This window comes from Protopterus annectens, chromosome 6.part1 (genome assembly GCF_019279795.1).
Source record: "Protopterus annectens isolate FY-2018-M chromosome 6.part1, PAN1.0, whole genome shotgun sequence".
NCBI classification, from domain to species: Eukaryota; Metazoa; Chordata; order Ceratodontiformes; family Protopteridae; genus Protopterus; species Protopterus annectens.
In genome coordinates, this window is record NC_056738.1 from 197,881,612 (window position 1) to 197,898,464 (window position 16,853).

Genomic DNA, 16,853 nt, shown 5'->3' on the forward strand with positions numbered 1-16,853 from the left:
AAAAATGGCCCCCGAGAAAGGTGAAGCAAGCAGGCCCTTTAAAATAAGTTTGTTACGATGCTCATTCAGTGTCCGCTGACTGAAACTAGCACAAATATCACATGGGGGTTTCGCCGACAAATGCAGAACCCCCAAACAATAAAACATTCCTCATGGAGGTCACTATTCGGCAGTTTACCACAGCAAGAAGAGCAGTGTTTAAATCCCGTAGTTCCCTTCTTTTCAGACATTCCCAACACACACTCTCGCAGACAAGGGACAGAGAGAGGAAATGGAGGAGAGGAAAAGCAAATACCAACAATGGTAACAAGATACCGTAAAGGTAGAAAGTTAGAGATACCAAGAAATTACCAACAATGGTAAGAGAGAAATACCAGTGGGTAGAGCAGTAGCAATATAGAACAACAAGAACAAGTTATACGGAAGAAAAAACTTTTTCAAACTATTAAATAACTATTAAAAGATGAGCACTGCAACTGATGTCAAATCAACTCCTTTAATCAACCAGGTTAAAAATTAATGCCACACGCAGTGAATAATGCGTTTTTGTCTAAGAATCATCCAGACTTCATCAGATACGCAATTAATGATGCAGTCCCACTTAAACAGAACCATCAATCAGCAATGAACCAAATTTTAAAGGTACAAAATGCAATCATGTATTGAGTACCAGAGATCAAAACACAACAAATAAAATTAATTTCTGTTTTTATTGTGTTTTGAACTCTGGCACTCAATGTATGACTGCATTTTGTACCTTTAAAATTTTAATTTGGTTCATTGCTGATTGACGGTTCTATTTAAGTGGGAATGCATCATTAATTGCGTATATGATGAAGTCTAAATGATTCTTGGACTAAAACGCATTATTCACTGCGTGTGGCATTAATTTTTAACCTGGATGATTTAAGGAGTTGATTTTACAACAGTTGCAGTGCTCATCGTTTTGTCCAGATTCTGTGGTTCTTAGTGCTTTTTTGCTGGGCATTCTCCGGTTTTGGTTTAGTCTTGAAGGGCCACACCCTTTCTCTAAGCACCTTGCACTAAAGTCTTAGCAGATGGTACAAATAAGGATGTTGTGATCAGGCCCTACAAAGAAAATGGAATGTGAATGACAATAATAATCTTCGAAAGGGATTTGCCTAGTGCGTGTACATTTATTTTTTCCTGAATGGAAATACCCCAAAATACAAAGGTCACCTGATCTCTCTACAACCTGTCTCCACATCTTACATATACAGACTCCTGCACAAACTAAAACCCTGTACCCCCTCTGCTGATAAGCTCCCCTCACTCTTTCTACAAAAGGCTGCTAAGGTTATCGCATATCCTATATCTATCCTCATAAATAGGACAATCAAAGAAGGAAACATCCCAGATATCTGGAAAGTCTCTCATATTATCCCACTTCATAAAGGTGGAAACTCCTTAGAATACTCTAACTATAGACCTATTGCTCTCCTCTCACCTTTAGCCAAAATTATGGAGAAATGTATCCACCATCAACTTGTACAACATCTCTCTCTTCACAACATAATAGCAAACTGTCAACACGGTTTTAGACCACATTATAGTACTACTACTGCCCTGCTTTCCTTTGTAGACACTATTAATCAGAACCGTAATAACAACCTACTCTCTTCTGCCCTCTTCATTGACCTCTCCAAAGCATTCGATATGGTCAACCACTCTTTATTAATTAATACCCTTGAATCCCTATCTTTTGATATCCCAGCCATTAAATGGTTTAATTCCTATCTCACAAATAGAAAACAAGCAGTTCTTTGGGACAACCACATTTCTTCGCTTTTGCCTGTTTCTATCGGAGTTCCACAAGGCTCTATTCTTGGCCCACTTCTCTTTTCCCTCTTCATTAATGATCTTCATACTATAATCCCTCAAGCAACCTGCATTCAATATGCTGATGATTCTATGCTCATCTGCTCCGCATCCTCCACCCCAGAGCTTATCTCTCTTACTCAAAAAGTCTTTAATACCATAGAAACATTGTTCTCCAGTCGATTCCTCCTATTAAATGCTAAAAAAACTAAACTGCTCCTTTTCACACCCACTTCTAGGACCTCCCCCTTAAACTTCTCCATCTCCTCCAACAGTGCCACTGTCATTTCACCTGACTCTACCACTAAATTGTTAGGTATTACCATTGATAATAATCTCTCTTTCAACCAACACTTAACTCCATAAAACAAGTCAACAGAAAAATAGGATCCTTATATCGAATCAGACCATTCCTTATACCATCTACCAGAACTAGGATTGCTCACTCCAATCTTATTTCTACTCTTCTTTATGTCTCACCTATCTTCACCAACCTCAAGAAAAACAACCTAAACAAACTAACAACCTGCTACAATAACATTGCCCGCTTCGCTACAGGTAACACCTACAGAACTCATCACTGTGTTAACTTGAAACAACTAGGCTGGCTAGAGTATCAGAACTATCTTGCAATCCACCAACTTACCATTGCCCACAAAATACTGTACCAACCAAATAACACCCCTATACTCTCTCAACTCATAATCTCCTATAATAATCTCAACTCTCTCCGCTCATCTAGTAAGCTATTGACTAGTTCCATAAAATCAAACAACACTGCTGGTGACTCCCTTTTTACCAATTCTGTAGGTTCAAAATGGAATTCGTTACCAAGCAATATAACAAAGATTACATCACTGCCTCTCTTCAAACAAAATATTAAACTCCACTTCCAAAATCACTGGCTCTGCTCCTGTAGTAAACCTGATTAACCTGATTCCCAATACTTCAACTTTACTTATAACTACCTCTTCTCTGACTCTACTTCTCCACTTGGCATTCTTCCCTTCCCCCCACACTGTCTTCAAATTCGCTTCCTTGCCTATTACTGTCCTAACTTCATACATTTTCATAATCAAATCCCCTTTTATTTTTTTTCCCCCCTTATTCTTTACACTCTTTTTCTTTACCTACTTTCCTTGTATCCATATCTGACATGCATTTCTGTATTCTCTGTATAAAATTTAATATCTTTTTTCCCTAGACTGTAACTGTGAGGGGAAGTAATTAATTCATGCACCTTTAATTTTAAGACATATAGCTTCTTATTTTCTTGTAACTATGTATGATGGTAATTAACACTTGTAGTAACAATCTTAAATTGTTCAGTTTGTTATTATTGTTTTCATTAACATGTACACTAATATTTTTATTTTTTGTCTCTATGTACTTATTTTTGTGGAGCTTTTCTCCCCGGGCCTCTACTGAAAATGGAATTTTCTCCAGCTAGACTAGCCCGGTCAACAAATGTAAAATAAAAATAAAATAAATCTCCAAAAACAATTTACAAGTAGATAGAAAATAAATTCCCTAATGCAGTGCTCATCTGTATGAGCTCTGGAGCATGCTGAAACCAATGAACTGTCGATGTTAAACAAGTGATCAGTAATGCAACTCATACTGAAGCAAGAAAGAAATTAAGCTGGTAAGGGAAGACTCTTGTTTTATCCTGGGGATGTGCTGATGCGCCATAGAAGAAAGTCTGTCCAATTAAGTGGGAGAATGGTGCTAAGATGTGGACGTTGGGCTGGACATCAGGCTTGCAGCAGAAATCCCAGCAGCCAGTACACCTGTAACAATGATACATATGAAGAAGTGAAAGTTATGTACTTACCCATAACACTAGGTCTATTTTCTCTTGTTTTGTCCGGTTCGACAACTGGGTTATCAGATCTGACCTCAGTGCTTTTTCAAGAGCTTGGATCCAGGTCTCTGACTCCTCCCCTACCCATAATTTCCTTTCTCCATAATACCCCAGATCACGTTTGTCTGTTTATAATTATAAATTCTCCATAATAAAACAAATACAGGTCTAACTGAACACCCTAGCTAACAATAACGACATGAGAAAACCAGTAAGAAAGGTTGATCAAAAAGCAAGGCCCCTGGTCAGGACAACTGGAAAGGGCTGTAAGCTAGACCAAAATTGATGGAAGAGATACTGAATGAGTTCAAACCTTTAGAACAAGCTCAAATAGTAAATCCTTTCTACTTGTTCAGGTAAACGTTCCTGGTATGTCTTTTGCAAGGATGATAAAATTTGAGTAACTGGAGCAGACACCTGTCATCTATGACCATCAGTAAAATTGAAGAAACCAGGCTGTCAGTTTCAAGGTCTTGAGATCTCTGTGATGCTGGATGAATGAGTGATACTGAAGTCATGGATGTGGGTCCAACACACAAGGTGAATGTTGGAAGTGAGACCAGAGAAAAGGGAACCAGACCTGAGGGGGACAAAAAGTGGCAATGAGAACAACCTTGGCCTCTCACTTCCTGGCTTTCTGTAGTAACTTTGCTAACAGAGAGAATGATGGAAAAGCAAAAAGGACACCCAGGGTCCAACTGTGAACTACAGTATCCCTCAGTGCCTGTCCCTGTGGATGGTTTATGGCAAGAAAGGAAAAACATTGCAGCAAGGTTGGCCCCAGTGACTGAAAATCAGTTCTATCACTGATTCAGGGACCACTTGTTATGCAGACGAATAGACGTGCTGAGCCTGTTTGCCAGTACAGGGGAAGACCGTGGGATATACACTGCGATTAAAAAGTGACAGGAATACATTACCTGTTACCACACTCTCACGGCTTCCTGGCACAGTGGATATGAAGGGGTTCCACCATGCTTGTTGATATACCAGACTACTGCCATGTTGTCAATCTGGATGGAGATCAGACCCTTGGGGAGGGAGTTCTGAAAGGCCTGCAACTCTATGATGACTACCCTCAACTGCAAGACACCGATGTAAAGACAGGCCTCTCAACCAATAACCTTAAACAAGCTTCATTTCAAAATGTGTCCCCCACCACTCTAGAAGGGAAGCATTCGTGGTTATAGTGGCTATTGGGAGTGGCAGGGAGAATGGTTGACACCATGACACTGTTATGGAAGCCAACCATCAACTGATGTACCTCCTGCATATCATAGTGAGAAGTTTTGGTGCATGAAGGGGGTTAGACATCAAGAACCACTGAAATGAAAGTGTCTACTACAGGACTCTCATGTAATATCTTGCCTGAGTAACAAGTGTAATTGAATCAGCCATCAGGCCCAGAAGTCATAGAGTCAGAGAAAACGCCTTTCTGGGGGTAAGGATGATGAATGGCCTTTGAAGCCACTTGAAGTAGGGATAAGAGTCTGGATTGTGGAAGTGTGGCTATCTGAATAGTTGTGTCCAGGTGACATCAGATAAACTCTTGTCTGCATCGGTGTCAGCTGGCTACTGGCAAGATTGATATAAGTGCCCCGGCCAAAACCCAGGATTTTTTTTGGAACAATACCACCCCACCCACTTTTTGGTTTAGGGAAAAGGTGCTTTGTAGGGTGGAAAATGTATGTCAACTGCAGACAGGGTCGTGACTTCCTTCCCGCTTTTAGTAAGTGCCTTTTTTTTTCCCACCTTAGGTCCGAATAGGGACAAACCATCAAAGGGAATATTGATGAAGGAGATCTTGGAAACCTTCCAAAAATTGCATTGGCACATCCAGGAGTGCTGATGGATGACAGTGTGAATGTCTGCTGCCCTAGCTGCTCATCAGCTGTTAGAAAGCAGATGCATTAGTCATGAATTGGAGGGTAGATAGCTGTGACTCCACTAATTTTTGGATATCCACAGAGAGGTTACCTGAGAAGGATTTTGACAACTTCAAGTTCCTCTGGAAAAGAATTATGTGAGACAGGTAGTTCAGTGCTCTTCAGTGCAAATGACACTCAAGTGTATGCCCGTTTCTTAAATATTTCTAACACTCTAGATTCTCTATTAGGGGATGAAGAGATGTGCTTTCTTTTGAGAGATCCTTTCTTGGGGCTGCTGCTGCAGCCATATCAGCTAATGGGGACCCTTGCTCCACTGAGACTTATTTCTAAGGGACACTAAGATTTTATCTGGTTTGTGTGGAATTGGCTCCAGCATGTCAGGCTCCTTCCATGCCCAATAAGAAACCAGGACTATAAGTTCATCAGTGGGTGAACAACTCAGAAGGTAGAAAAGGCAGTCCTGATTGCCTCCAGTAATACAGACTCCTCTGGAGAGGGGAGTTTTGTTGGATCATCCCCTCTTTGCTTCAACTCCAGAGTATCTCCAAAAGAGACATCTTCCAGAGGAGACTGTGGGGAACCCTCCCCTTCATTGAAATCTGTCTCTTCAGTGACTGACACTTGTGATGTGTCCAATTGTCTCGTCTTCCAATTGTCTCATCTTACAAGTCTGTTTCCTCAGGTCCACCCCATGGGTGTTTAGGGGAAGGGTTGAAATTGGACAGGAAGCTCATTGGCAAGAACCCCGGAAGCCGAATGAGGCTGACTGCCCCAATCAATCAGCATTAATGACACAGCATCCACAAGATGTTGGGATGGAGTGGAGCGGGGCAGTTAACTCTTCTCTGGACCTAGAGAAAACCCTTTTGAATGCCTTGAAAGCTGAAGACAAAATTGGAGCTGAAGAAGAACTCAAACCCCAGAGCCACAGAAGGCAGAAGTAGTGTGTCTCACTTGGCTCCAAGACCAACAGCAGCATGGAGCTGTCCACAACTGGGGTGCCAGAAAGTTCAGAGAGCTTAAGAGGTGACCTTGAACCCCAGGCCTTGTCTCCAATGTTGATGTTTTTCTTGTAAAAAAGGAGAATAGAGCCTGGGACTAATCAGTTTCAGGGAAAAACAGAGGAGGTGACAATGAGCAGATTCGACAAACCCCTGGATTCAAACATTGGGGGTCTAAGGTGCTGGACTGGAATGCTCATATGGTCCTGGAGACCTTTTTATGAGTTTTTCTGCTCTCTCCTTTTGTCTCTGCCTGGTTCCTTGACTTTTCATCTTTCTCCTTCTGTTCAGTATGACAGCTTTGGGGTAGTAGCACCCAATCCCCCAGCTTGGGCAGAGGAAAGCCCTTAAAGACGAATTTGTTGCGGCAGCCTTGAGGTCTCTGGCCTCAAAAGAAGTGCAAGCTTCACAGTTTAAGTCCATGTGAGAAACTCCTAGGCAGTATACACAAGGAGTGAGGGTCTTGTGGTGGATCTTATGCTTACAGTCTGAGCAAGTCTTGAAACCTGTGGCCTTGACTGACATGCAAGAAAATAAACAGCTCCATAAAAAACAAGTCAACAAGCATGAACAATGAGTACATCAGATAACAAGTAAAATCAACTTTAACTAGGTAAGCAGCAGAACAAAAGGAATATGCTAACCTGAAACAGAAAAGATTTTTTTTTTTTAAAGGGTAGGGAAGGGGAAGGAAAAGAAAGTTCCTTAAAAGAGAATTGGAAAAAAAATTCTGAATTAAAACAGAAGGGAGAGTTAAAATAAGGGCCTACTAGTACATTTGGCCAAAAAATGAAAAAAGGTTACTTATCTTATCCTACTGTAGAGCCCCTGGATCATAAATCTTGAAGGATAAAGCTGCACACGAGATCTGTGTTCTTCTTGGGACCAGAGGAAGTTACGGGTAGGGGGGAGACAGAGCTCTGGATCCAAGCTTTTGTAAAATAAGAGGTTGGATCCAACAACAAAATGATTGAATTGGACAAAAATGACATTGTCTCATCAATTCTCTGAGGATTTCATTAGCTACAGGCCCCCCCAAAAAAATAATGGGTTACTGCTGGGGGTGGGGAGTGGGAGGAAAAGAATGATTAAGCCCTTATTACCACTGGCTGTTCCATTCAGAAAGGCTTTGGAGGAGGAGAAATTTTACTCATGGGAGACTCCTGTGGTGTATACCAGTGCTCCCCCCCCCCCCCCAAAATCATAGTGATAAGCAAAACAGATGCTTGTGTGGGGAGAGAAATGGACTCCTAGAATGAAGGAAACACAGTTGGACTACATCAGTGAGGAGGCACTAATGCAGAGTTTTGTGTTGACATCAAGCTACTTTCTTCTCTTTTTTTCTTAAGGCATCAAATTATATTCTTAATGATGTGGTCTCTTACACCCACTGGTAGATCCCATCGTGTAAGCAGCAAGAACAAAAGCAAGCCCAGCAAATGTGTTGATAGTGGCTGCAAGTTCTGAGATGCATTTCACAAGCTGCACCAGGAGATTAAAAGGATACATGTCATGAGAGATGAAAAGCCATGCATTACCATATGGGAGGTCCAGCATTAGGCCTCAGGAATCAGTTTCAACAGACAATGCCTGGGTTGAGGCCTCTCACGTTGCCTTTATGATCATTTACAGAAAAAGTATGAAAGTTCAGTTCCACATCCAAATGAAGGATAACTTACAGGCTGTAAAGAGGCAGAGGCTACTTAAACGGTAAACTTGTCTGTAGGAGGTGGTTTTGGCTGCTTACCTTTGTCTTTCCTTCTAGACTCCTGTCTGAAATTGCTAAGAGGATTTCCCTCTTATCTCTGTACAGTTTTCCCTCCACAGCATCTACTCTGCTGTTAAGAGAGGCTTCCAACATACCTTTTGCCAGCAATGAGTAACTGGGTTGAAACACTGGCACTCTAAACAATGCAGCTCCCATGTGGATCATGACTGATGATCCAAGGAATGCATGCCCATTTTATAAGTTTTATACAATCTTTCTAAAAAATCATTTTATAGGAAATTCACCCCGGGGATCACCTCTGTGGCTCTGCTCAACAATGGCACAGGAAAATAATTTTCTTGGTTGGCAAAAGCCAGGGTACCTTTTTGGCTGGGCTTGTATAGGCCCCAGGGCCGATAGCCTAGTACCTACCTATGAACCTAAACTGATAACAGAACTATATTAACACTATGAATGGCAATAAAGGGTTTGGGGCACTCTCCTAATTCAGAAGACTAATGCCAGAGATGTATTCACTTCTTAAAGCAAGAGATGAAGTCTTTGGAGAACTGTGTCTAGCCATAATTTTATGGAAGAAGATTCTAGGCAACAGGTAAAAGGGGTGACAGAAAAGATTCTTTATGTCATGCACCAGAGACGGCCCTTCAAAGTAAGGCCTATTAATTTGCTGACTGTTGCACAGGACTCTAGCAGATAAGGATCTATATTAGAATCTCGAAGGTTCAATGTGTCGGATCACTAAATATCGAACTTTAGTGATCGAAACATTAAACCATCGAATTTCTAGTAGAGCATATTAAAAAAAACAAAACAAAGGGTGTTTAGGGGGGGGGGGCAAGCCTCCCTGCACCCCCCACCCCACCGCTACTTAAATATACCAACTCCGAGATCGCACTTCAATGGAGTATGGTGCGAAAAGGGAAGATTTCCCTTTCCTACACTGTAGCTCGATCTCGGAGTTGGTATACTTAAGTAGCAGGGGTGCAGGGGGGCTTGCCCCCCTTCCTACACTCAGTTTTTTTTTTTTTTGGTTTTAAAAATATTTTTATCGGGGTTCGATTGTTTAATAGTTCGATGCATACAGTTCAATGTTTATGCATTCGAACTGTTAAACTTTCGAGATTATAATATAGACCCACAGATAAAATTCAACAACTACAAAACAAAATCAGTAAGGAAACAAACATTTTTGTACAAAAAAGTAATAACCACCAGACTAGCTGCTTTCTTCAGTCATATCAACTCACTTATAGCGCAGACTCCGATCAGCATTTCAGACAGCTTAGAACAGCAGGCAACTTTCTTCAAAGGATACCAACCTCTCGTGCGTACTGCCTGTAGTACTCTGTATCTATTGTAATCATAGTTTCTGCTGTAGAACCTGTCATCGTATTCTCTTCTGTATCTGTCGTAAGTGTTCCAGTAACCCTAAACAACATGGGAAATTATTGAGAAAGGTAAGCTACTACAAATAACTTAATCCTATAGTACACAACAGCAAGAGAGAAACAATGGCTGCTGCTTCAAAGTTTGTATGCATTTTTAAACTAATTTAATGTGACACTAACAGCTGGAATGTAGGACATTTTAGAATACGTAGTTTCTTAAGTGAACAATAATATCTTCAAGATCTGCACACACAGAAAGTTTAATCTACTACATGGCACTGCTGCTTTGGTCTTCATGTCAGTTTTCAATAAAGATGCTTTTCCTGCAAACAGAAGTTAGCCCAGATATTGTCTATAAGGAGAAAATCCTTCTCCCTCTCCCATTCTTCCCGGCATGCATGAAAACAGGCGAGGATAACACCAATGTAAGTACATACAATGACACCAACAGAGAAAGGACCACCAGGGATGAGCAATGCATATCTGCTGACTGAGTAACTATAGAGTATCAAACTTGTAAGTTTAGCTGAAGTACAACTGCATGATGTACTTAGCATTAAGCACTGAATAACATTTTAGCATATCAGATATCCAAGAGGTGGGTCTATGAGTGGAGCTGCCTTCCCCTCCACTCCATCCTCTTTGAAACTCCCATGTACAGGGGAGGGGGAGGTTGCCCTACGCCAACTTGACTCACACTGTTACATGCTGAAAAGTGCTGCACTAGGAGGGCCTTTTCCAGTCCCAGAATCCATCAGTTCACCCTCAAATGACCGGACAAGCACATTTCCTGCAAATCAAGAAAAGAAAATGTAAATGTTGAGTCACTGCTGCAGTCATTCCTTCATGGATCTCTGCTTCAGGCAGATTGCTATGTCTGGCAAGACTTCAGTACTGCTTCCCCTCTCCCTATAAAGACCTTACATCTTCTGTCTCACAAGATATCTCTATACTGCAGTATAAAGGATATATAGTCAGCTTTCTGTTCTTTCTTGCCCCACCCATACTCCAACCATACTTGAAGTAATACTGTAAGCACAATAATATTTTTAAGTCATACTCTAACTTACCCGCAAGCGTCCCAACATATATCATCTTGGGCAAGGGATCCATGGTAATATGTGTTGGAGACTACATGAAGGCTTTGACTGACACCAGGAAAGAAACAGCAGGAGAGAAGGATTAAGTGGTGCCCCAGTGGCCACCCAATTCCTGAATGCTCATAATGAGGAAAGGAGGGTGGAAAACTGGACTGCAGCAATGACTACAAATGAACAGTTACATTTTTTATGCAAGTCACTGCTGCAATCATAACTTAAGGGATGGCTCCTAGTGGTTTACATTCCAGTCCCCTGGGTAGTTGGGATTTCCCGAGGAGGAAAGCAATATGACCATCAGAAATGCTGTGCAGCAAATCTTGTCTTAGTTCTAGACAATGTCCAGCATGTAATGCTTGGAGAAGGTATGCAAAGAGGATCAAGTGGCTGATTCCAGCAGGCAACCCCCTTCAGCAATACTACTGCCTCTGGCAAAGTGGGACTTGTGTCTTGGTGACTGATTACTATGGAACTTAAGGCACAAAGTGACACAATGTGAGAGATATTTAATGACAGCCCTTTCTTTTTATCTACAAAGGGTGCAAAAAAGCTGGTTCAATTTTCTGCCGCCCTTGGTCCTGTCTATGTAGTACCTCAACTACCTGTGTACAGCCTGGGAATGGAGTATTGTTTTCCCTTTATTATCTGGCTTAGGGAATAACAGTGGTATAGGAACTGTCTGCTTAAGATCACCTATGTCACTACTTTTGGCATAAATGTCTGGCTGGTGCACAAAATAACCCTGACCATCTGGAAAACCAAAGGGATCCTTGCATATCAAAGCTTGTAATGTTAAAACGTTTCTTGCTGACATGACTGTCAATAAAAACACTGTTTTCCAAGAGAGAAATTTTATATGTGCTGAATTTGCGGAGTCGATTCAGGGTTAAAGTCAGGTTTTCAAGAATGAAATTCAGGATACAAAGTGGAACAAGAGCTCTCTACTGTGGCTTGAGATGCAGGGCTCCTTTCAAAAAAACTGTTGCATTGCTCCTCCTACTGCAAAGTGAAGGTTCCATAGGCAGGCAAGGAACCAACCTGTTAAAGCTGAAAAGTGGACCTTATCTTTGCATAAATAAAAGCCTGTCTGGAACTAACCTGACAATTATTCTAGTACGTGTGGTACTTCTATTTTCATAGACAGTCTTCCACCTACTTTGTTAGTAGAGGGAGAATGCCTGTCTTTACCATATGTGTGAGATGGGAGAAATGCAAGTTATGTACTTATTACCATGACAATAAATCTGTGTCGTCTTCTGTCTGGTTCAACCTGCAGGCTATTGGAGCAAACTGAGATCTGACTTTGGTCATTTCAGTGTCTTCAGCCCAAGAGCTCTGCCTCCTCTACCCTTAATACCCTGCTTTCCTCCTCTTTCCTCAGACAGAGTTTGCCCTTGTCATCCCCCCCTTAAATAATACCAAATCTAAACAACATGTTATTAAGAAAGGCAACAGGTAAAAGGGGTGACAGAAAAGATCTCTACATGCTAAGCTCGTAAATCAGGTCGTCACATCAATCAGGAACGCTTCGCTAACAGTGACAATTTGGAGGGGGGTATGGATGGAGGAATGGCTGAAATGGATGGAAGATAGCAACACGGAGCTATCATTATGGTAAGTACATTACTTTTGTATCCTTTGTCTTTTTTGCCCAGCTTGGGGGGGTGGGACAGCAAAGATGCCAAGGAGTGCCTCAGGGACTGAAAATTTCAGCTGCTATGTGTGGATTCAGGACGACTCATGAAGCAGGAAGGCCAAAGGAGAGCACATTCTGCAAAATGGTAGAACAAAATGAAGTTCTTGACCAAGAATGAACATCCAGTTTCTAATGGGTGACAAAGGTATGATGAGTGGTAGATCATGTAGCTGCTGCACAAATATCTGCAACACAGCCCTACAAGAAGAAGGCAGCTGAAGCAGCCACTGCTCTAGCCGAATGACCTTTAGTCTTCGCCAGTAACGACATTCACTTCAAAGAGTACACAAATGAGATATAGCTGGACAGCCACTTGGACAGGTTCACTTTGGAAACAGGGTTACCACGCTTTGACTTAGAAAAGGAAACAAGTTGGTCAGATTTTCTTTAAAAAAAAAAAAGTAGACTGTGAAGCACTGGCAAGGATTTGCCCTGATAGAAACTCTGTTCTCATGAAAAATCAAGTAAGGAAGTATGAAGCAAAGTGCTTGAAGCTCAGATACCCTTCTGGTGGAAGTAACAGACACCAAAAAAAGGGTCTTCCACTACCATCACAACTTTAAGGATACCGTTGCTAAAGGTTCAAAGGGAGGTTTAGCAAGCACCACCAGCATCACAGGAAAATACACTCAGGAAAGCTTTAGATATCTTAAGAGCCAACAAAAACATATCTCTGCCAATACAGAAATTGGAAATGTTGGCCAGCTGAAACTTTATGGTGCAGTAACAAGCCAGAATGAAAGACCAGTCAAGAAGTCCAGGATGGCATCCATAGGAGCCGAAGAGGGATTCAAACCTTTGGAAGAGCCCAACTAGAGAAACGTTTCCACTTACTAGCAACAAGTCTTCCCAATGGAAGGCTTCAAGCATGAATAAAGAATATGAAAAACTCTGACAGCTTGGGGCACCTGGCCGTCATTGGAATTGCAGAAACCGGTTTACTATCATATTTTCTAATGGAACTCCATCGACTGCACTTTTGTCGAACACGAAAAATCGAAAACGGTAATGTCAAACTCCAAAAGCCAACCTAGGAACGGGTTTTAACATGGGTCGAGCTAGGTGTTCACAGCTATTGCCGAACTACAAACCTCTTCCCTATTTCGACCCATGTTAAAACCCGTTCCTAGGTTGGCTTTTGGAGTTCAACATTACCGTTTTCGGATTTTCCATGTTTGACAAAAGTGCAATAGACAAAGACTTCCATTCGAAAATATGATAGTAAACCCAGAAACCATGCAGTCAGTTTGAGGAAGCAGATGTTTGAAAGAGGCATCCCAGGAGCATGGGAAATCAGATCCAGGAGCAGATCCAGCACAAGGAAGGGTGCAATAGGGGAGGCCAAAAGAAGGGGAATCAAACTTGTCAGAGCCAGAACAGGGCAATGAGTATAACGGTTACTTTGCAATGAACTTCCTTCTGAAGAAACTTGATTATAAAAGGCATCAGTGGACAAGCTTATAAGAGACCAGGGGTCAAAGCATAAAGAGGAGCAGCCCAAGTAACTGCCCCTTGCGAGGAATCAAAAAGTAAAAACTGCAGCACTTTGTGCAGCAAGGAGTGCCTCAGGGACTGAAAATTTCAGCTATGTGCGGATTCAGGACCACTCGTGAAGCAGAAGTATGCTTCTGCTCAATCTGTCTGCCAGAATGCTGGACCTCTCCCAGATAAGCATTACAATTAGAAGCCACTGAAAGAATATCACCCACTGCCAAACTCTCATGGCCTCTTGACACGGGATATGAACGGTTTCCTCCTCACATGTTCAGATATCTAATCAAGAACTGTTTTTTTTGTCTTGACTGGAATTACACCTTTTGTGAGAAGATCCTGAAAGGCCTGTACAGCTAGGAGGACTGAACTCATATCCAAGACATCGATGTGCAGATTAGCCTCGAACCTCAACCATGTCCCCTGGCCAGTTTGCCCTTCGAAATGAACCCCCATACCCTAGAAGGGAAGCATCCACTGTGACTGTGGCTTGGAGATGAACAAACATCGCACTGCCACTACCAGCGGAGAGTCCCACCACCACCAAATGTGGCAGGAAAAATGTTCGTTAGAAGCACTAGGAAGTCCATGGGATGTAAAAGATAAAACTAATGAACTGCTACAGTTCACTGTAACACTTTCATATGGAACTTTCTAAAGGAACGAGAGACAGACAGATGCGGCCATATGTCCATGGAATTGGAGAAAGAAAAGTTGTGCAAAATCTTACCATAACCATAGATGTCCTTCTCTTCCATGTTGCAGTATTCTACAAATGGGTTTACTCCTCTTGTCTCACGTAAGTACAGCCAGTATACAAAAGTTTTCAGTCCCTCTGAGGTGCGTGGGACATCTGAAGTGGCTGAGAAAAACGTGGGCCATAAGTGACATCTGCACGCACCAGCCCACAGAACTGAAAGCCCCAGTCGGAGCCAGTCCTAATAAGAGCAATGCCAGTGCAGTGCCACCCAGAAAGGGAAATGCAACCAACAGGAGGGGAAGGAGGGTGGGAAGGAATACTGCAACATGGAAGAGGATGACATATATGGTTATGGTAAGATTTTACACAGCTTTTCTATGCCCATCTACTCCAATGTTGCAGTATTCTACATACGGGTGAGTGCCAAAGCTCACTGTGACTGGGGAGGTGGTCTAGAGGCAGACTCCAGGAATCCGTGAAGGATAGCCCTGGCAAACCCTGCCCTGGATCTAGAGATGTGGTCTAGTTTGTAGTGTGTGGAGAAGGTATGAACTGAAGAGTAAGTAGCTGCCTCCAGAATACCAACCACCACTGTATATCCTTTTCCAGGCAAGGGAGAAGGGGCACCCTGTGCTCCAGAGGATGGGAGCATTGTGTCCAGACTGACCGAAGATACCATTGTAACTTTCTCATATGCAGTCTTGCTAAAGGTAGCATGGGGATGGTGGCTGCCGTGTAGCCCAAGAGTGTGAGGAACTGCCTTACTGTCAAATCTGTAGTGTGAAAGACCAGAAGTAGATGTTCTGTCAATGTTTCCAACTTTAGTGGTGGAAGGTATGCTTCCATGAGTTCTGAGTGTATTCTGCACCTGAGGAAGACTATGTCTTGGGTTGGTTGGAAATGCAATTTTGGGGAGTTTAACTGAAATCCCAGAGACTATAGAAGAGACACTACAATGTGGATGTGTAGCTGGAGGGTCTCCTTGCTGCTTGCCTGGATCAACATGTCGTTCAGGTAAAGGAATACCTGCATTCCCTTTGTCCTGTAATAAGCAATCAGTAGGGCCAAACATTTTGTGAAGTCTCTGGGTGCAGTGGAAAGCCCAAAAGGCAAGGCAGAGGATCGTGAGAAAAGCCCATGGAACCTCAGGTATTTTCTGAAAGTTGGTTTTATGGGGACGTGGAGATAAGCATCCTTTATATCTAATGAGCCATGAACCCTTGAGGGAGAAGGAGAGGAAAGAGGGTTGGGTAGGGTCAACATCCTGAAGGTAGGGACATTTAAGAGTAGGTTGTGATGGGAGATGTCTAGAATAGGTCTTCAAGGTCCATCTTTCCTGGGGATCAGGAAGATCCTGAAATAGAAGCCTCTTCCTTTTGCAGCTGAGGGAACTGATTCGATAGTGCCTTGAGCCAGCAGAGTTTGCAATCCAGGTTGCATGAGGTGCAACTGTTGTGTACGTGGCTGTGGGGTGCCTTTTTGTTTTGGAGGAGAGCCAAGACATGAAATAACCATTCTGGAGGATGGACAGGACCGATTTGTCTGAGGTGGTGATGGTCCACACAGGGAGGCAGTGAGAGAGGCGGGTTGACAGAGGTAAAGGAGGAGGAGGCAAGGAAGGCAGGTAGTCAGATGCTACCTTCCCTGTCCTGAAAGGGTGGTCTCTGGCTACTGGAGGGAGATGCTCTTGCTGGAGGGGGTTATTTTCTTGTCTTTCTAGGCCTTGAAGGAGCCAACAAGCCAGCAAGACAACAGTGCTTCCTTATAAACTGGGTTTTAGCTGGATAGTTTTTTGAAACTTTGGTATGCGGGAGAATAGCAAGTGCTTAAGGTCCTGGATTTCTTTACCTTTTTGCACCAGTGATTTGAAAAGGTCTGCTACTTTAGAGCCAAACAATGCTGTATTGTCCAGGGGTGCATCAATAAGCTTTGCCCTAAAATCATTAGGCAGGGGTTGGAGGCGAAGCCAAGAGCATCTATGTAAGGCATATGCTGATGCTGCTGACCTGACTGAAGATTCAGCAGCATCATAACTGCACTTTACATCGTGCCTGGTAACCTGGGAAGTGAGGGCCAGGACAGAGGACAGTGAGGCTTTGGCAGAGCAGTCAGGGATATCAGCCAGTTCTTTAGTACCTGATTCCAAGAAGGACAAAGCA

At 42.6% G+C, this 16,853-nt stretch overlaps 1 protein-coding gene across 1 annotated transcript in view; it reads right to left on the reverse strand.

Moving 5' to 3' along the window:
* Window positions 1–9,555: 9,555 nt before the first annotated feature.
* Window positions 9,556–16,853, reverse strand: part of HNRNPUL2 (heterogeneous nuclear ribonucleoprotein U like 2) — a gene marked incomplete in the record, with an annotated part of 1,663,394 nt that continues 1,656,096 nt past the window's right edge. The window contains 1 exon segment of the mRNA XM_044075357.1: window positions 9,556–9,750. Coding sequence (XP_043931292.1) covers window positions 9,556–9,750 — 195 coding nt within the window.